Below are 18,999 nucleotides of genomic sequence, written 5' to 3'. Positions count from 1 at the left end.
GCAAACTCCTAGGTAAGGTTTAAGCAATGACTAGGTTCACCCACCCACTGAATTGTGTCTGGTTGACGTCTGGTTTGTTTATGCAATTCAATTGATGTCTGTGACTGCAGAATAACTAGGCCAACGTAATTATGTTCATATTACATAGGCTACACAGAATAGGCTGTAGGCTACACGGAAAAGAGTGTTTCTGTCTGCAGGTAATTTGATATTGTCAATCATTTCCCTTTTATGATAGGTGGTGAGTGGAGGGCAAAATGGGCATTCAACACTTTTTTTTTGCCAAAGCAGCAGAAAGGAAAGATCAGGAGAGGCAGGAGTCTGGAGATGCGTCAGGGTTACAGGTGAGATTAAAGTCTGACTCATATATGAGTCTGACTATATCATCTGTAGGCCAAATGCATCAGTTCAGGAAGCTGATTAAAGAAACAGTCATCAAGATCATCTGATCTGTAGCTCAAAACAGTATGCACGCAAATTAGTGCTGGAAATTTTTTCATCTTGCACCGTGTGGGCGCTCACGTGGTCCCTACCAAAGCTCAAATCAAACCTACACCCCTGGTGCCAAGACTACACCATCATTGCTCCTAAACAAGGCTGTACATAGGCACAGTGGTGCTAAATGCTAACTTCAGCATGCTATCATGCTCATAATGACAGTGCTAATGCGCTGATGATTAATTGGTAATATTCACCAGGTTTAACATCTTAGTTTAGACTCTGTACATACTAACATTTATCAAGGGATTGCCAAAGTCCTTCGTCGGGAAATCATGAACGTCTGCACAAAAGTCCTGGTCCAGGTAAATGTTGAGATACAAAAAACCACCCAATAGTTGTTTGATGTATTTCACTCTGAACATGTCGACCTCATGGTGGTGCCAGATGACCACATCGTCAAATTCAGTAGCATTCATCCTTTGGGGATCATCCAATAATTGTTGAGATATTTCAGTCTCAATGTGGTGGACCAATTCTCTGATATTGCCTTAAAGCCAAGCCGCTAGCGAGGCTAAATGTTAAATACAGCAAACAAAATTTCACACAACTATGCGCACTCATCGTGAATGTGAATGTTCAACTCTGCAGCCTTGAAGCTGCTTAAATGAAAGGTGCGTGTTGCCAGATGTGCAGCCTTGGTGAGATATTCTCGTTCAATAGGAGCATGTGGGTTTACCTGAGCTTAATAGAGCCTGGGTGTGCTGGCTGGGTCTGTAGCTATGGGATCCATCAGTCAATACACATAGTGTATGTATATGTATTTTTCAGATCTGCACTGGTAACTTGCACATCAAAGCCTCTGCTCTGAAACATTAATCATTCTGACTCATAAAAATCCACAGTGAGCATATTTTGGGGGAGATAAGCCTGTGAGATATAGGAGAAACATTTCCATGATGCAATATCCCACCTAAAATGGAATCAGCTCAGGGTCAGTGAATAATGAATACGAGAGTAGATTGATGCTCGCATTTGTTAGTGTGGCAGGAAGTGTTTTTAAGTGGCCACTAAAAAGACGCATATGAATAGACGCCTCTACACGCAAGCCAAGAAGTATTACTGAGGTATTATTAAAATCCTGAAAATACGAAATATTAGGAAATTATAAACCCATGCTTCAGTTATTTCACGGCATAAAATCCTCGTTAGAGAGTTTTCACCCTCCTGACTAAAGCAGATTTAATGATACTTACTTAAATAAGTAGGGATCACTGCTTTATTATCCCTGAGTCTCATTTCACAGTTCTTACTCTCTCCCACTGACACAGAGACGGTTTCCACCTGCATTCATTGTGTCAGTGTGCGTCTCAGAAGCGTCGGAAGGCCCTTAGAGAGAGTACACACAGCAACGTGGATGATGGAGACAAAGCAATAAGAGGGAAAGCAGAAGTTGCAACCCGTGTACTCACTTCCATATTAGGAGGGCCACTGATTACACACCGAAAGAGTGTGGGAAGTAATACAAGCGAGTGAGTTTACATACTAGTCATGTTTCAGATCCTATAAACTATTAACTGTTTTTCACTGTTGGAAATCTGTAGAGCTGCAGTCTAATTTACGATGCATAGTAAAAGTTTATTTTTCAATTTATTCAAGAAATAAGATTCGGCTGTATCTTAACAAGGAAAAACAAACTCCTGCACACACATTTGCCTTAAAAAAAATAATGAGGATGATATAAATGTTTGGCATTGTAAACTGGATTTGAAGTTTTACAGTTGTTTATGTTTTATTTTTTTTAGCGAAACAGACACAAATAGCCGGAGGAAATGTAATCATTCTGCTGTTTTTAATGCCATAATCATAATAATAATTGCTCGGGAGGATTTGTCCATTTTGATGTAATTAGAATAACAAACTGAGCACAACCACAACCCAGATATGATCCTGAACGGATTAGTAGATTATGTAACTTTAAGAGGGACAGAGCAAGCATTTTTGGGGTAAAATTCAGGTGAAAGAAGCAAACAATGTGAGGCAGTAACTCACCAGAAGCCTGTGTCCATTAATTTTCAGTCTGCTTACGGTGGCAGCACATTCTTGCATGTTGTTCTGAGGGCAGTAAGCACATATTGATTTACCTTCCTGTACTGACATTTACATTTAATTACTCAGTTAAGCTGAATATAATTCCATAATACTTGTCTTTCTGTCATCCTACGCCATGCCTTGAGCTGTATTATGTACAGTGTGCATGAAAACAATCAAATATGAGAGTATGATCCACATTAGCTAGAATGAACTACTGAACTTTTAAAATAGGTCCATCTCCATTCATTGGTTTTCTGATAGTGCCTTTTTTGTCTCCTACATTTTCTTGTACTCACCTTGCACATAAAGAAGGCTACTTGCGCCTGGTCCCACCCCTCACACTCCTCTCTGGACGGCAGGTTCATTTTAGTCTCAACAGGGAACCTCTGAGCAGGAGTGTGCTTTTAGAAGTACAGTAATAGACTGACCTGTCACGCACCGCGGCTCCAACACACCAGCCAGCTTCAACAGGGAGAAGTACGCACAGGGAGGTCACCTCATTAAAACCAACACATATTCTCCGTCTCTCTCTCTTTCCCCTTCATCCATAAGTAATGTGGCAATTTGTGGCATTTTCAAAAAAATCTAGATTTGTCCCCAAGATTGCAGCGAGGCGTCTACAAAAGGGAAGCAGGGACTTCCTCAAAGTCATATATAAAAGTCTTAAGAAACCAAAGTGTCATAATAAAGTGTGACTTGACTTTCACCACCTAGAGCACACTTCATTTAAAGTCAGGCAGAGTGTGTAATTTATTGTACATTTATTTTCATTTCAAGGTGTAATCTTATTTAAGGTGCGAGACTATTCCGACTCCAATATACAGGTGGAGAGATTGCAGGAGTGGTAATAATAGCTGCACTATCTTTAATGAAAGTCGTGTGGAGAGTGTGTTCAATCAACTTTCGGAAGTTTTCAGTCAGACAGGAAATGGAGTGTTTTTTTGACTAGCATCACTGATACCAGAAATAAGACTGTGGTCAGGCATGTCAGGAAAAACAGAGATCTAAAAATATGACAAAAGACCTCAAATGAAATTACTTTTTTTTTTTTTTTTTTTTTGGTGTTATCAGACTGAGTCTCGTAATTTTGGAAATAACAAGAGGCTGCTGCCAAATTTGAGAATTTCAATGTTATTTCTGGATGTACCGGTCAGGACTGGATGGTTTGGGCTTAAAAAATCAGACAGAGAAGTATCTAACTTGGGATTTAAAACAAATATCAAAGTCCTTCCTGGCTGGAAGTTAAATGACAAAATTGATACCAATCTCATGTCTGTGCAATATAACGCTACCGCTAACAGACTGGATATGTATTTTGTCTATTTTAAAAACAACTGTTGATCAACGTTAACCTTCACTTAGCTCATAACCGTAGTGCCCCTGCCAGGGCATCTACGTCATAGCTCCTAAACCTTTTTATCCTCTTGGGGGCAGCGGACAAACATTTGAGGAAGAGTGTCTTGAAAGTAATGACCCACACGGTTTCAGTTAATAAAACAACAAAGAAAAGCTGAACAATGACACTGATACCAAGCTGCTGCTGTCAGGCATTTGAACACTTCACATCTCAAAAGGTCTGTAACAAACAGTTTCAGTAGGCCTATCTTTAAGCAAAATACACACACCAGAAAGTGTTACACAGTTTTGTTCAGCTCTCACAAACATCAAATGAGCCCATAAGGTCTGATGTAAAACTAATTTATGCCAAGGATGTCCTGGGGCACAGGAATAATGAGTGAATTCAAAATAGAAGAGGCATTATCCCTTAAGGAAACTTGGAGACCATTCAAACCTCAAATGATTAGATATATAACAATCACATAAACTGACATACCTATTTGACAAGAGACCTCGTGGCACTGCAAATGAGCCATAAGGCCAGAGTTGTCCCCTGGCCTGTGACAGAATGGGCTCTGGAAAGTGTTGAAGTCCAAGCTCTTAAACTCTGGACATGCTCCATCATGGAGTTCTGTGTTGTTAATCTGTAAGAGGATAAAATATTGTAATTTTCGTGTGTTTGATATTGGAAATCCTTCTTAATTCCCCAGACAAGCTGCAATGACCGCATTAGTCTGTTGGATAAAGCTGGCCACATTTCCTCACTTTAAAAGGTTTAAAAAGAAACTGAGAGGGAAAACTCAAAAGTAGTTGATAAAGCTCGCTCGATTAATCGCTGTTATCAGCACGTAAGGCTACTGGTTAGCAAGTTTAATTGATTAAAGTTGAGTCTATTAAAACTGCATGAAACACCAAAGTCTGTAATACAATAAAAAAAACTAAATAATACAGTATATCTTACTGTATCTTACTATATCTTACTATTTAATGACGAAAACTCTGTCTGTGGGTGTCTCTGTTCCACGTTTTTCTCCTCACTGACTTGGTCAGTCCATGTGAAATTTGGCACAGTGGTAGAGGGTCATGGGAGGATGCGAATGAAGCAATATTACATCAATTGGCCAAAGGGGGGCGCTATAGTAACCGATTGAAATTGCAAACTTTGAATGGGCATATCTCATGCCGCGTATGTCGTAGAGACATAAAGCTTTGCACAGAGATGTCTCTCATCATGAGGAACAAATTTGCCTCATGCACCCATAACTTCTGGTCATATAGATTTTCCGCCATTTCGAATTTTTTGAAAAACACTTAAAATCAGTCTCTTCCTAGGAAGTTTGATCGATCTGCATGAAACTCGGTGAACATAATCTAGGGACCAATATCTAAAGTTCCCTCTTGGCAAAAGTTGGAAAACTTACTAAAACTAAGCTTCTATAAGGCAATGAATATTGCGGAGGGCGTGGCTCATCACATAAAGGTGTATAACATCTCAAGGGTTTCACCGATCACCACGCAACTTTGTAGGCATATGACCACACATAGTCTGAGGGGACCCCTCCATTATTGACCCAATCAAACAAAATGGGGGCGCTAGAGAGCTAATTTCTTATCTAGGCCTAACTGCCATATCAATTTTTACTTAACTTGGTAGATATGTAGAACAGGACGCCTCAAGGTGACTGGAGAAATTTAACTCTAATTGGCAACTGGGTGGCGCTATAACAACAGAAAAATGCTTTAAAATGGCTAAAATGCGACCGATCGCTGTGGCTCCCCCTGTGGCCCAATGTTGTTTTTTCTTCTAATTTTTTGGTATAACTAAGTCATGGTATGGTATGCTGTACATAATCACGGAAACTGTCAGTGTGTCATTCTGTCAGTCAGTCATTCTGTCTGTGCCATGTTTTTCTACTCATTGACGTGGTCAATCTATGTGAAACTGCACATAGGCATTGAGGATTGGCATAGGTAGAAGGTGACAAAGCTACCAATGGGTATGGACTCATAAATATAAATAAGCTGTTCATTCACCATATTTTGTCTAAGTTTGGTATTCTCTGTCTTTGCCCCATGACACTGTGTTTTTGATTATCTAACCTTCCTTTGCTCCCTGTCAGATAAATTGCTGATACATTTCATCTTTCCTTCTTCGCTTTGTTTCTTATTTCATTCTCCTTCCTTCCTTCAATATTCTTGGTGCTTCACAGGGTCACCCCCCTCCTCTTGACTGTATTCTCTCACTTCTCTGCTCCGCTTTTCCCCTTATGTTTTGGCATGTTGGTGTCTTATGTTTCTCTCCCCTGATTAACTCTATCATTTTAAATACAAATCAGCAATTTTTGCATGTTTTAAGAACTTAATTTAATAGTATTTATAAAAACCATTGCCTTAATGTGTGTATTTCCTTAAAATAGATGGTTTAACCCTCCAAGGCATTACCATATATTTTCGTATAGTGAAGCTATTTTTGAGAATAACTCAAAAATGCTAGCAAACACAGCTTTGAACAGTTGTACACACATAAAAACATATTAGTTTGCATTAAATCTCCCTAAAGTTCAAATTAATTGCAAAGAATATATGTTTGTTTTTGAAAATTCTCAAAGTTACACACTGATTTTCAGACACTGGATCACATTCACTTCAAAATTACTGTATTTTACTGTTATGAGGAGCCATTAGGGATAACATTTTTTTAATGAAGTTGGTTAATTTTAAAATTAAACCCAAAATAAATCTAAATCTTTCAACATCTATTTACATAAATCAAAAAGACTTATTGAAGAACACCACTAGAAATATTTAAAGAACAAATTAGGTGTAATTTACAAAAAATTAAATTTAGTGGTAAGGATTTGGGACAGCCATTTCCCAATAGAAAATAGGTTTAAATGAATCATAGCATAATGTAATATCCACAGTCTGAATACTGAAATGCTTTGTTAAAAAATGTCTTCGTTGTGGGACCATAGTTTCAGCCACTTCTGTATAATAGCCCACAGACATAAAGACGAGAGTTGTATCAATCTTCTCATCTACCTTTCAGCAACAAAGCAAATAAGTGCATTTCTCAAAGAGTCGAACCCCTCTGTTAAGGCAGGACAATTATGAGGAACAGAAGCCTTTGTGATCGGAGACAGTGTTTGTATACATCTCTTTTTATCTCAAACTAAAGAATCATCCCTTCTCTAGATGGGATGATTCCAATTACTTTATGTCCTACATTTTCCAATTATTTCCAGTAATAGTGTGCATGTGTTTGATCCTCTCATTACCCAAGAGCAAATTGATTCCTGCCCAGATAATGAATACAACTTTAAAACACAGCCGCACACTTCCTTAACGCATGCAAATTAATGAGGAAGTACATCCAATAAAACAAAAGGAAACCATTACTCCTTTTATATCACTTTGTTTTGTTAGCAGGGTGTTTCTTCAGTACAGCCTTTTACTTTGTTAGGAAGCATTCTCAGCCTAAAATATTAATGATACAAAACAGCAACTCTTCAGCGAAAAAACTAGATAAGACCTACCTTCAGGCTGTTTTCTCCCTGTTTGATGCTCTGGTGAGTATTGATTCAAAAATATGTAATGCAGAAGGCCTACTGGACCTGGCACCTTTTTTTTTTTTTTTTTTTTTATCTATGTAGATAAATCAATAGATGAGTTGACTTTTTAACCCCTTGCCATTCAGTTTTTACCTTGTGCTTTCCCTCAGGTAGCTTTAAAGCTGCACTAATCGATATCCATATTGAAAAATAAATTAAATGATTGACATGTAATCAAGCAGCAGCTTTTGGGGCTAAAATATGAAACCAATGCGGAAGTGCTGGAAACTGCAGTTCCTTGAATGACCACTCAAGGCTGGCTCCAGAATTGAGTCCGTGCCCGTAGACCCCCATTGAACCCATAAAGATGTCATGGCAGTTCCCCAACAGTGAAGCCAAAACCTCTCGATTGCCCCCTGGTGGCTGGCTACAGTATAGGTCATAAAGCCCGCCCCCTCTATAGGCCCATTTCCACCACAGGCACTTTGGGGTAATTTTACGGGGCCGGGGCCATTGGGGCGTGTCTCCACCGCAGGAACCACCCCCGAAGGACAGAGTTCTGGAACTTTTACAGGGGCTAAATAAGTCCCTGCCTCGGAGTAGGTACTCAGAATGGCCCCGAAAAACTCCTGGGTGGCGCTTGGGGTTTACTTGGTACTGATTGGATATACTCAAGGCAGGATGTGACGTCAACAGAAAGCGACAAAATAGCCGGCATTTTTAAAACTCAGCAGACGAAGAGTCTCATTTTTAAAAGGAGTCGTAAGAAAGTCCTAAGGAGTCCATGATGATAATCGTCTTTCTTATGTCTGCTTTCCTCTTCTTACTTCTGCTTCGTACTTCTGCTTCTTCTTCTTTGTTGTTGTTCTTCTTTGTTTGTTTCTTTGTCGAGTTGCCCCGGTCAAAATGGTCGCCCAACGATTACGTCACATCCAGAGCCCGGTAACTTTACAGGAACCTTCCTCCTACTCCACCCTCTCAGTGGAGACACGGCAGTTGAGAGGGCAGAGCGAGAGGACGTTCCTGTAAAGTTCCTGCCCCCCAAATAGTACCAGGAACTTCTTCAGTGGAAACGGGCCTAATGTTAGTGGATGAGACATGGGCCAAACTAAAAACACACGTCGAATAATTTTTTCCCCAGAGATGTTTCCTGACATTTTAGGCAGTTTTTTATAACACTGATGTTTGTTAAAGTTCTTGTTTTCCTGATAAGCTTCATTATAAGTTGTAATTTTTGAAAAACAACAACAGGCGATTGAGGTCATAATTGACAGGTGTGTGTGCAAATTGGTATCAGGAGGATACAGTGTGTCATGTGTAGATGTGAATGACACTGACCAAGTGGCGATATGTGATGAGCTGGGATGGGAATGGGTTGCACAAACCATGGCTCCAGCTACAACAGAAGTGTTCAGAGGAAATAAAAACCTCTACTCAACTGTTCGCTACCGTCCTAGCACCAAACCGCTGACAGACAAAGTTAGCAAGTACCTAGTGATCTAAATGGAGCATTTAGCATCAGAAGAGCTTACTGAACAGAAGAGCTTACTGAACTTACATTTGTCAAGTTGCACAAACACGACTATTTAATGATTACTGATATTCCATGTTTGCTGTATGTGTTTGAAAGGGCAACTGTGTGCTTACATGTCAGCCATATTAATGATCACATCAGCTGCTTGTTGCCTTCAAGGGGCACAACACATTATTATGGGTTCAAGGTTGTTAAAATGATCAAATTCACTTACTTGAGTACTGGTAGGCTAATCAAATACTGATGGACCATTGTATGTAATGTTTACTTAAACTGCTGATACTTTATTGAGTTGCTAATACTTCTTTGTATGTGCTCTGCCCTTTAAGGGACTCTCACCGCCCAATCAGGGGGATGCACAAATGCAGCACTTGCCCCCTATAAAGCCCCAGTGCATGTGTTGCTCGTCTCCCTTTGAAACTCAGCAACAGCTACCGGGACCAGCTGGGCTTGTGGTTAGAAGGCTACGCACATACTCATTGAACTGTGGTTAGATCCAGGTAAGTACTGTTTCTATGTCTTATGTGCTTCACCATCTAACAGGCTTTGCTATAGGTTAAAACCAGGGTGAAAGCCAAAGGGATGAGATGTACTCCCACCTGGGCTTGAACTGACATGAGCTCAGACCCAACAAACAACCATGAAAAGCAGTCCTGAGGCTGAGCATCACCTGCCTGAAGGTCTCGCACTGGGGCTGCAACCACCCCCGCAAAACATGGGTGATATAAAAAAAACAACCACCTCAGTCTGCCCCAGACCAGGTCCCCCCAGACAGTGCCCCAAGCATCGATTGAGACACAGTGTCAGCAGTTATGTTCCTGAGATATGACTGTACAAATGTCGAGGTGGAGGACCAGTAGACCAGTGTCCTCCACTGAGACACCCCTTACAAGCGCCATTGATGATGCAATGGCTCTAGTGGAGTGTTCCCTCAGGGCATTTTTATAGTATAGTGTTGCTATTTTTACTTAAGTAAATAACTTGAATGCTACTTCCACCACTGAAGAGGTATTAAGACCCTTTCCTTGGGTAAAAGTAATAATAAATCACAAATTACATTACTCCTCTACAAGTTAAAGTAGTGTTCGTTGAATGGAAGTATTAGCAACAAAAGGTACTTAGAGTATCACATGTAGGAGTCGTCCACTCTTAAATGGCCCCTTTGAGAATATTATATGATATTCTACTGGATTATTATGACATACACGATAATGTGGAGGTAGCATTTTATAGCTGGTTGAGGTGGAGTTATCTCCTCTATTTAGTGTTGAGTAGATTATAATAATGAATCTTTTTTTTATATAATCATCATTTACAGTATGAAACTTTTTATCTGAAATAAGTGATTATAGTGGAGGAAAAAAGTACAATAATATCTCTGTGTTATGCACATTCCCACATAGTTAAGCCTGACCTATTTAGTATCTTTTGGAGTAAAATAAAGTCTTCGAATTGGGCTCACAATCTCACTTGCCGTCACACTTGTTCTCTCTAAACCAATTTGACGATGATTCTAAACAATTATCGGACAATTTAATCATGCATCCACAGAGCTACTGAAGAAAGTTGGATGAGAAATTGGGTTCATTGCTCTTTGTGGTGATTGCTGCTGGCAGTGTCAGAGCCATTTGTCTTAGTGATGGTAAAATTTCATCGGCCTCAGTTTGAATAGGGGCCAGCAGCCTCATATACAGCTGAGCGATTGGGGGGGCTAAATAGTCAAACAATTAGTCACGTCTGCCCTGTGACACCCGTTAACCCTCCGAACTCCTCACTAATGAGAGCAGTGTAATAAATTCTGTCTAGCTGACAGAAGCAAGGTGTGCTTATTAAAGTGAAGAAATGAACAGAGGCTTTGTAATTAGAGTAGAATCAAGGCCCTGTAATGGTGTTTTTCTCTTTTGCCTAAATCAACAAATCATTCCTTTTTGGTCTACTGGAGCAGATGCATTATTGTAGATAATTACAGCAAAGTGACATTTAAACCTTTTCTTTCACATTGTTGACCGCTGTAGCAGAGAAATCAAAACAACATGGGGCAATGGTTCATGTTGTAATTACCTCTTTGGAAACAAAAGGAATAGACAACTTAAAAAGATTAAATCCATTTTCAGGTTACGTTCCCGAGCACTGCACATGCACTTCTTTTCCCCGGATAAATGTTCCTAATCATCAATGGCCTGCATATACAGTACCTGTGTGTGTGCAAAGGGCGTGTATGAGCTTGTGGGATCTCATGGGAAATGCCCACAAAGGCTCTCATTTTAGGCAGTAAGCTAATTAAAGCAGCGGAGCAGATGGTGCAGACTTGGTCCGGACATAATGAGCCGGTGAGTGGCGAGACGAACCGGACATGGCAGGACAGCTGTGAGGGGTTTGTGAGGTGACCAGAATTCAGGCATCTCCCAGGAGTGAAGCTTTACTCAAGCCAAGAGAGTGAAAGTTACAACAGCATGAAAACTTTTGAGCTGCTTTTTAAGAAGCAACTGCATCAGGCTGTGTTTACTTCCCCCAAACGTGTGTTTGCAGAACAACTTTTACTGGAAGTGAATAATGCCATGCCAGCAGGGTGTTTATATCTTCCTTTCTCCCATCCTCAATCATACAATCTTGGCAGGTGGTTTTTGGTAAACACCAAATCCTCAACACCTGTTGCCAGAGGCTTTTCCTGTCTGCCAACTCTCACCAACCCTGCTCTAACTGACACTCTGTCACACTGTTGGGCAAAAAAAAAAAAAAGACAGCTACATCTGTGTAATAAACAACTGTGGCATCACCAAAGTGGGTGTTTTTTCCTGGATGCCAGTTAAGTGCCACACAACAACAACAAAAACAGCTCAAAAAAGCAAGAATTCCTAGAGGTGCAGAAATACTTTGGATAGCTCACCTCAGAGGAGATGTTCCACGCTCCTAATGTGCCTCGTGTGAGGAAAAGGTTGAGACCAGCGGAAGCCGTTGTTCCCAGGCGTGAAGGGGTGAAGTTTGAGGATGTCAGACTGTACCTGGTGGAGAGGAAAATGGGCCGCAGCAGGAGAAGCTTTCTGACCCAGCTGGCCAGGTCAAAGGGCTTCATAGTGGAAGACGTCCTCAGGTTGGAAAAAGCTTGCCATTTTGTTGTTCACTGACTGAGCAGGGCTCTGTGCCTAAAAGCTTTTCTGAGTGAAGCTCAACAGAACAAGCAAATGTAGAGAGAAGAGAAGAGCAGGAGTATTTTCTGGGTTTGTGTTCTTTGTTAAGGTGCCAGCCACAATAGTTTTACCTTGTAGTTGGCCTTCAAGGCTTTTACTGTAACTCCATTAAACTGAAGTTCACAATAATAACTGATTGAGCGTGTTTGTACAGTCTCATTCATTTGAAATGTTACAAGTCAATTAAGTGGGAGTTATTAGTGGTTATCAGCATCAAACATATCGGTTTGTATGGTCCTGATACTCTGATGAGTATGTTCAAAATGCCGTTATCAGCACACTGAATGCCTGATGGCATTGGGAGCCGTTTTGGTAGATTTCACTTTCATTTTTGTTAGATTTAGACACAAAGACTAAGTAAATATGTTACATGATGTGTATGATGTGACATAAGTCATATATATCACGTGACATACAAACCCATTTTCATTCCCAGTTGTTAAATACCAACGCTTTGTCATATATTTCACCTGTCATAGCAAAGGGCACAACACGAGTGACACTTGTCCATTCATTAATTATGTAAAGTTACGTTAAAACAGCCATGACTTTTGGTTTCACACAAGACATAAGTATGTAAGTTACGTAATATCATTGGAAAGAACATTGATTAGGACATGAATTGCGGTCTCCTGGGTGAAAGTCTTGTTTTGTTTGACCCATCCAACTTCCCTTCTCTTCCAAACTATGCAGACTACCTTGCTCTTTGTACTACCTCGGTTGCTGTCAGCGTCAAGTACTGATGTGGAACATTTACATTTGAGTTAGCTAAAAGCCCAGTGTGTCTTATAAAGACGCTAAAGGGTTCCTTTGGGATGTGATAAAGTGTCAATATTTGACGACCTGGGGATGAGAGTGGGTTGGTCATACATCATGTACTTAAAATAACTCTACATTGACTTTTGTTTTTACATAGGACACAAATTCTGTCCTCTAGGTGACAGTCCAATGTTTGAACCATCCACCAACCCAATTAAACTCCCTGTGCGGACTTTCTTGCTCTTTCTTTTTAACTTTAGGTAAGCTGACTCCCTCTGTTGCTGCATAACAATAAACACAGCCATTTGATACAATGATAATGGCATTCTGAACACAACTAGTTGGTGGAGCAGGACACTTCTAATCCATATCTGTGACGCTGATAACCACTGATAACGCCCATTCAATCAGGTGATAACGTTCAAGCCGGGTGACTGTCTAACAGTCGGGACAATAAATATAAAATGAAGACTTATTTTCATGCTTAATGTGTAACTGTATTTTTCAACCTGGACCCTTTTTGTGTCTGAGTGACGAGTGGAGACAACAATATTTAAAACTGGTCCAGTACTGAGCGAGGCAGCTGCAGTTGGCAGCAGCAAAACAGGCTGCAATCTAATCACTTAGGGCATGTTTGCACTGTAAATGTCTGTCCACTAAAAGTGCTTGATTCTTGTCACTGACAGGCTCAAACCAAGGATCTCCACAGAGACAGACCTTTTTTACAAAGTGCAAGAATTGACCAGACACAGCCCTGAAAGAAACAGTGAAAAAAAAAACAGAAGCTGCCCTTTAAATAAATATCCATTTAAAGTCTGTAAAAACAATTAAAATAACCTAATTAATGAAATGATTGTCTGTGCAAGACATCATTTCCTGTGCTGAATTTTGACTTTGTATACCAACAACCCAGGTGTTTAAGATAAAGACAGATCAGTCTGTTCCACTGCAAAAAGGCTCAGGACATTATTGAGCAGGTCTCCGGTGAGATATTCAGTGTTACTTTGTGCCATTTTCTTGAAAACACAAGGCTTTTTAAAAGAAGTTCAGGTCCAATTAGCTAATTAGAGAGCTTCCATTGTCTCATGAATACTTCATTAGTAAGGGTTAGGGCATCCATCCTGTCTCTGCTACACCTTGGTGGATTTTCCCCCTGAGCCATAACTCACAGCTCCTACATAAATACGTTTAGGAAGGGGAAGAAATTGGCTAACCCAGCTACATCTTGTAGAAAACTAAAAACATTGGAAGAAAGGTAAGAGAGCACACACAAACTTTTTTAATGAGTTTGGCAAAAGTTTTTTGTGAAGTCGCACTTAAGGAGAGATGTTTTGTGAGCTTGTTCCTCGCGATGATGAATCATCTATTGTGCGGTAATTATGGAAGCAACATGCCGTCTTCATTTTTTTTGTCTCTGATTGAAAGTATCTTTTAAATCCCAAACTGTGAACACAGCAGAAGTCCTCTGCTTGACATCCGCTACGCTTCAGAGTCAGGTTCCTTTGAGGCTAGTGATACTGTTGATGCAGCCTCTCCATTTTTAAAAGTCCACTTTGTTTTAAGGCCTGGGCAGCTAAAGACTCAGACTCTGAGCTCCTCTGGTGAGCAGGTGGGTGTGTGTTTCTCTGCCTTTGTTGTTGCAAGAATCAATTTGACTTTTAGAAAATCACAGTAAGGCCCTTTTCTCCAAATTTATGTTCCCTCAAGGTTAAAAAAAATGGTTGAAGTTAGCATGTGATTTAGGTAAAGAGTCCTCACGGGTATAGTATAACCAACGCGTGTGTGAGTGTTTAAATGCGTGTCTAAGTGTGCCTGCCAGCCGTGCACCAGCTTGGCCATGGCAGCATTCCCAGAAACACAGCTTGAGCGCTCCTACGGTTACACTTGGCTTGATACAATTGTTTGAAACCAACGACAGGAAGTAGAGCGTGCCTGCCTCAAACTGACATTAATTCAGCAAGCCGACAAAACTGATATCAGCTGCAGTTTGATAGCAACACCTCCTGTATCTAGTCTTACACAAGTTATAGGCACACTGCCTTGAGCATATGGTCAGATACACTGTGTGCACTCCTCTGTGCATAAAAGAATGTGCTGGCACACACACACACGCGCACACACGCGCACACACGCGCACACACGCGCACACACACACACACACACACACACACACACACACACACACACATACCAGTCTCCCCTTGGCCTAATTTCAAGTCTGATGCACATAAACATGGATCCAAATATCGACATGTTTGTCCTGGCTGATTGATGAGCTGCAATGAATGCTCTTTCACGAATGACCGCAGTGAAGTCAGTTTTAAGTTGGATATTCGACAGGCGTCTTCAGTTCCAGTTGCCAGTAGAAGCAGGGTTAGCTCACCTCACAGCCCTCACACCTAACTGCTGGGGGTTGACCATCAATAAAATACTGTTGAAATGACACAGTACTCATGTTTTTCTAAATGCCTTCATGATGACTAGTCCATATTTTTGAGAAATGATTATTAAATAATGATGATAAATCTGTGTCAGTTGCGGAATAATTTTGATTAAATTTATTTACGTAAATATCTTATTAGAAAATCCCTTACTAACAGTTTTTTCAAAAGCTTCCATGTGATGTCATTTAGTGACTCCAAATCAATACCAAAATTAGTTTCTATGTTGGACACATGGTGGTAAAGAGGTGTGTCCTGTATGCCTGAGCTACTGTATGTGGCATTCACACTGCAAGCCCTAGTGCTCATTCTGATTTATTGCTCTCATCTGAGGTTTTTGTTTGGCTGTTCACATTCACGTTTTTAAAGATGAGCAGAAGCTATTTAGGTTGAGGGTGGCTTTTTGGCATGGCTTTCTGCGGAGCAATCGGAACCAGGAGTGGTGGGATCGTGACACGAATGGCTTCACTGATTGCATCCGAAACTTCAAGATGTCAAAGGTTACTTTTAACTGCATCAGTCAGCACATCTTCATCAGGCCCTCGCTGCAAAACCGATCCCCCTGAGAAAGCTTGTACATCTACAGTGTGCATTCACAGAGCGACTCGGCCAGTTAGAACTGTGACAAATATCTATCTAGAGTGTAAACTGTGCGTAAAATGACAATAATTCTTTAGACTGAGGTCACGTTGCAAGACATGAGTATCTGATATTGTGATTCTAAATGCCACTGTTCTTTGAGCATTACTCAATTACGCAGTTACATTAGGTTACCACTGTAGCTCGTGATCTAGTCAGCTCGACATGCTAATGCTGTGCTTACATTAAAGCAGTGGTTCCTAACTGGTCCAGCATCGGGGTCCAGATTTCTCTGTAGTCATTAATTCAAGGTCCACACTGTTTAACACATTCAGGGTCATACTTTCATTTGGCCATGTTGTTGAGCTGGTTTGCTGTCTCTTAGTGCTTCTTTAAAGCCAAGGATGCTTTCTTGGTAGGATAGACTCCCTCCTAGCATACAGTGAACACACATTAGAACAAGCTAGTGAGCGCCCCCTGGTGTGCGTCATTGAAGGGCAAATTGTGCACAAAGAGTTGTGGGTTCATTATGCCCACTTTGTATCCTTGGAAATTACTTGAAGGAGGAACTCCGTCCTCGGTAGAATTCCAAGGCTCCTTGACATTGGAACTGTCCTTCGGCGGGATTCGATGACGTATCTTCCTTGAAATTCAGCCATTCAAGGTTCTGTCCTGGACTTTGAGAAGCGCCATCTGTCAAGTAGCTGTCTGTTAGTCACTCTCTCTACAGCAGGAAACGGCACTTCAAAGTAAAAGCTCTGTGCGGAAAAGTCACCGTACTTCAAAATAAAGATTTTTTTTACAAACTTGACATATTCGCGATCCACTTTCGGTCCATTCAGAATGGACCCACGGTCCACTTTTGGACTGCGACCACCAGCTGGGAACCACTGCATTAAAGTATTGCTCTTGCTCCAGCCTCATACACACCATTTCAACATATGGAGAAATCCAAAGCTTTGCAGGCCTGCCTTGCCAATTTAAGTTCTGATTGGACAGTTGGTATCTAGGGCTTTTCACTTGGCCACTTCCTCATGTAGTTTATCTATAATGAGACATCTTGGTAGTTTGGGCATGAAAGCAGCTCTTTTTGAATGAGTTGAATGATAATTAAATGTAATTTAATTCAGATATTTATTCATTATGATTAATTTACTACTTACAGGGATCGGGTATATCTCAGTGAAGATGTCTCATGGGAGCAGCTGGAAAAGGCAAACAGATGAAACCTCGCCATGGTGTAAAAATCAGTTATGGACATACTGTGTCTTTGATCTGCCTGTTGGATTTCACTGGAAGGAATAGGAGGGTAGCCGCTGACATGCGATGACTCAAGAGGGTTCTCCCTATCAAAGCCCATTGACTTTAGCCTGTCCTTGTGTCTGGGCTCAGAGTCCCACTGATTCTGGAAAGTACAATCTGGTGCTGGGCTTGCATTCTCGCTCATTTGCATGTCAATCTGCCGTTTTACATTCTGTGCGGCTATGCATGAGATAAGAATCCCAATTCAGGGGATGGATTATATCTAGGTAAACATGGCACGGGGAGAGAGTTTTTCTTTCTATGATCTTAATCTTGTTCCAACATAGGAACCCAACCCTGTGTGATTTTAGAGGGAAATTGGCCTCAAGAGCCAAATCTCTATTACTGTGGTTAGACAATTGTTCACGGCAGGTGAATTTAAGCTTTTGGAGATAATAGCTATGTCCCTGAGATACCTCAAATGTGTTTGTTTGAGAGGCTCTTTGTTCATGTCTCTGTGCTGGGAAGGACTTTTATTGAAAACGTGGACCATCGGTGGCCGGACTGGTATGCTGAGATAGGGGATTAGTTTCGTCAGTGATTTGGCCAATTAGGCTTCAGCTTGAGCTCTGCTGGGACATCCATTAAAGAGTCTTTCCACTGATTTACCCACGCCAGGAGAGAGGAAGAGGAGGAGCGTGCCCAGGGTAATTATGCACGGCTGGGCGCCCTGATTGGGTATGGTAGTTAGACTCCGTGGCAGGAAGCAGAGGGGAGGAGGCTGTGATGAAAAGTCTGTTGAGGAAGTCTCGGCGGAGCTGTAGGAGGCACCGGTTGAACGAGTTCAGCTATCAAACAGTGGAGGGAGGCATTGAGGGTCTGTGCTGATTGTTGTTCACCCAGTGTTGATCCCAAAACAGCACGAGTAAGACCATGATGCTGAGATCTGAGCTGCATTTCAAAAGCCTCACTTGAACCTCTGCACTCTCTAAAGGCTGCGGAGACTAAGACAGGAAAGTTCTTTCTGTTAAATCAAGCAGTGAAGGAAATCTTTCAATCAAACAATTTAAGGTATCCTGGGAATCCTAATCCATAAACATGGTATAAAGGCTTTCGCCATCTAATTTTTTGCATTAAGAGAAACTGAATCACTTAAAGGCCCCGAACACGTTTTCTCAATCAGCTTCTCACTGTGAGCGATTTGGTTATACATGAACACATAATTAAATTAGAACACTTTTGGTGAGAGATTTATGTATTTGTGTTTTTGTTATGTTAGCAGTAACTTGGCTCGCAGTCCTCCCCAACCCCCCGGGTCAACAAAAAGAACATTGGAGAAATGCTGGTTTTTAATGTGGAACTGATTCTACACTATTTTTTTTTAAATTACCAGTTTTGATTACTGGGTCCGTTTGTTTTGGAGAGAAGGAGACCTCTGCAAATAATTTGACTCCCTATAAAAACCTCTAGCGATAAACACTGAAGGAATTGTAACCTTAAAAACAAGCTAAGCACCTAAAAATATGCTAAGCTAACAATAGCTACAGCTCAGTTAGCAGCTCCTCCTGATGTCTGACCACTGAAGAGCTTCGGAAAAACACTGATTTGTAATGTGACACGGCTTTATTCAGTGTTTTTACCTGTTTTAACTATCAGGGGCCTCATTTATAAAGCTTCCTTACGCACAAAAAGGGGCTTGAAAGTGGCGTACGCCACTTCCCACGCAAAGGTTGTGATTTATAAAAATAAACTTGGCGGGAGAATGTGCGCACCTGTAAGCAAACTCTGAGTCATGCGTGCGCACATTTTGGAGACACTGGGAAGTGGCGACGCAG

General features: G+C 41.0%; 2 protein-coding genes across 6 annotated transcripts in view; one reads left to right on the top strand and one right to left on the bottom strand.

Moving 5' to 3' along the window:
- Nucleotides 1-3,105, bottom strand: part of blnk (B cell linker) — a 32,956-nt gene extending 29,851 nt beyond the window's left edge. The window contains exons 1-2 of one of the 2 annotated variants that reach the window (XM_050071043.1): nucleotides 2,829-3,105; nucleotides 2,491-2,553 (exon numbers count right to left, since the gene is read on the bottom strand). In XM_050071043.1, coding sequence (XP_049927000.1) covers nucleotides 2,491-2,553; nucleotides 2,829-2,897 — 132 coding nt within the window. In that variant the 5' untranslated portion in view covers nucleotides 2,898-3,105. The remainder of the gene's footprint in view (nucleotides 1-2,490; nucleotides 2,554-2,828) is intronic. The other variant, XM_050071044.1, reaches the window with a different exon arrangement.
- The window catches only part of dntt (deoxynucleotidyltransferase, terminal), a 125,779-nt gene that overhangs the window by 335 nt on the left and 106,445 nt on the right, over nucleotides 1-18,999 (top strand). For 2 of the 4 annotated variants that reach the window (XM_050071049.1, XM_050071048.1), the window contains exon 1: nucleotides 239-344. In XM_050071049.1, coding sequence (XP_049927006.1) covers nucleotides 328-344 — 17 coding nt within the window. In that variant the 5' untranslated portion in view covers nucleotides 239-327. Of the gene's footprint in view, nucleotides 1-238; nucleotides 345-9,284; nucleotides 9,456-18,999 lie in introns of those variants that run through there. The other 2 variants (XM_050071050.1, XM_050071051.1) reach the window with 2 other exon arrangements.

The sequence above is a fragment of the Epinephelus moara genome, chromosome 19 (genome assembly GCF_006386435.1).
Source record: "Epinephelus moara isolate mb chromosome 19, YSFRI_EMoa_1.0, whole genome shotgun sequence".
Classification (NCBI taxonomy): Eukaryota; Metazoa; Chordata; class Actinopteri; order Perciformes; family Serranidae; genus Epinephelus; species Epinephelus moara.
Note: the sequence above shows the minus strand (reverse complement) of the source record. Positions and strands in the feature narration are given on the sequence as shown.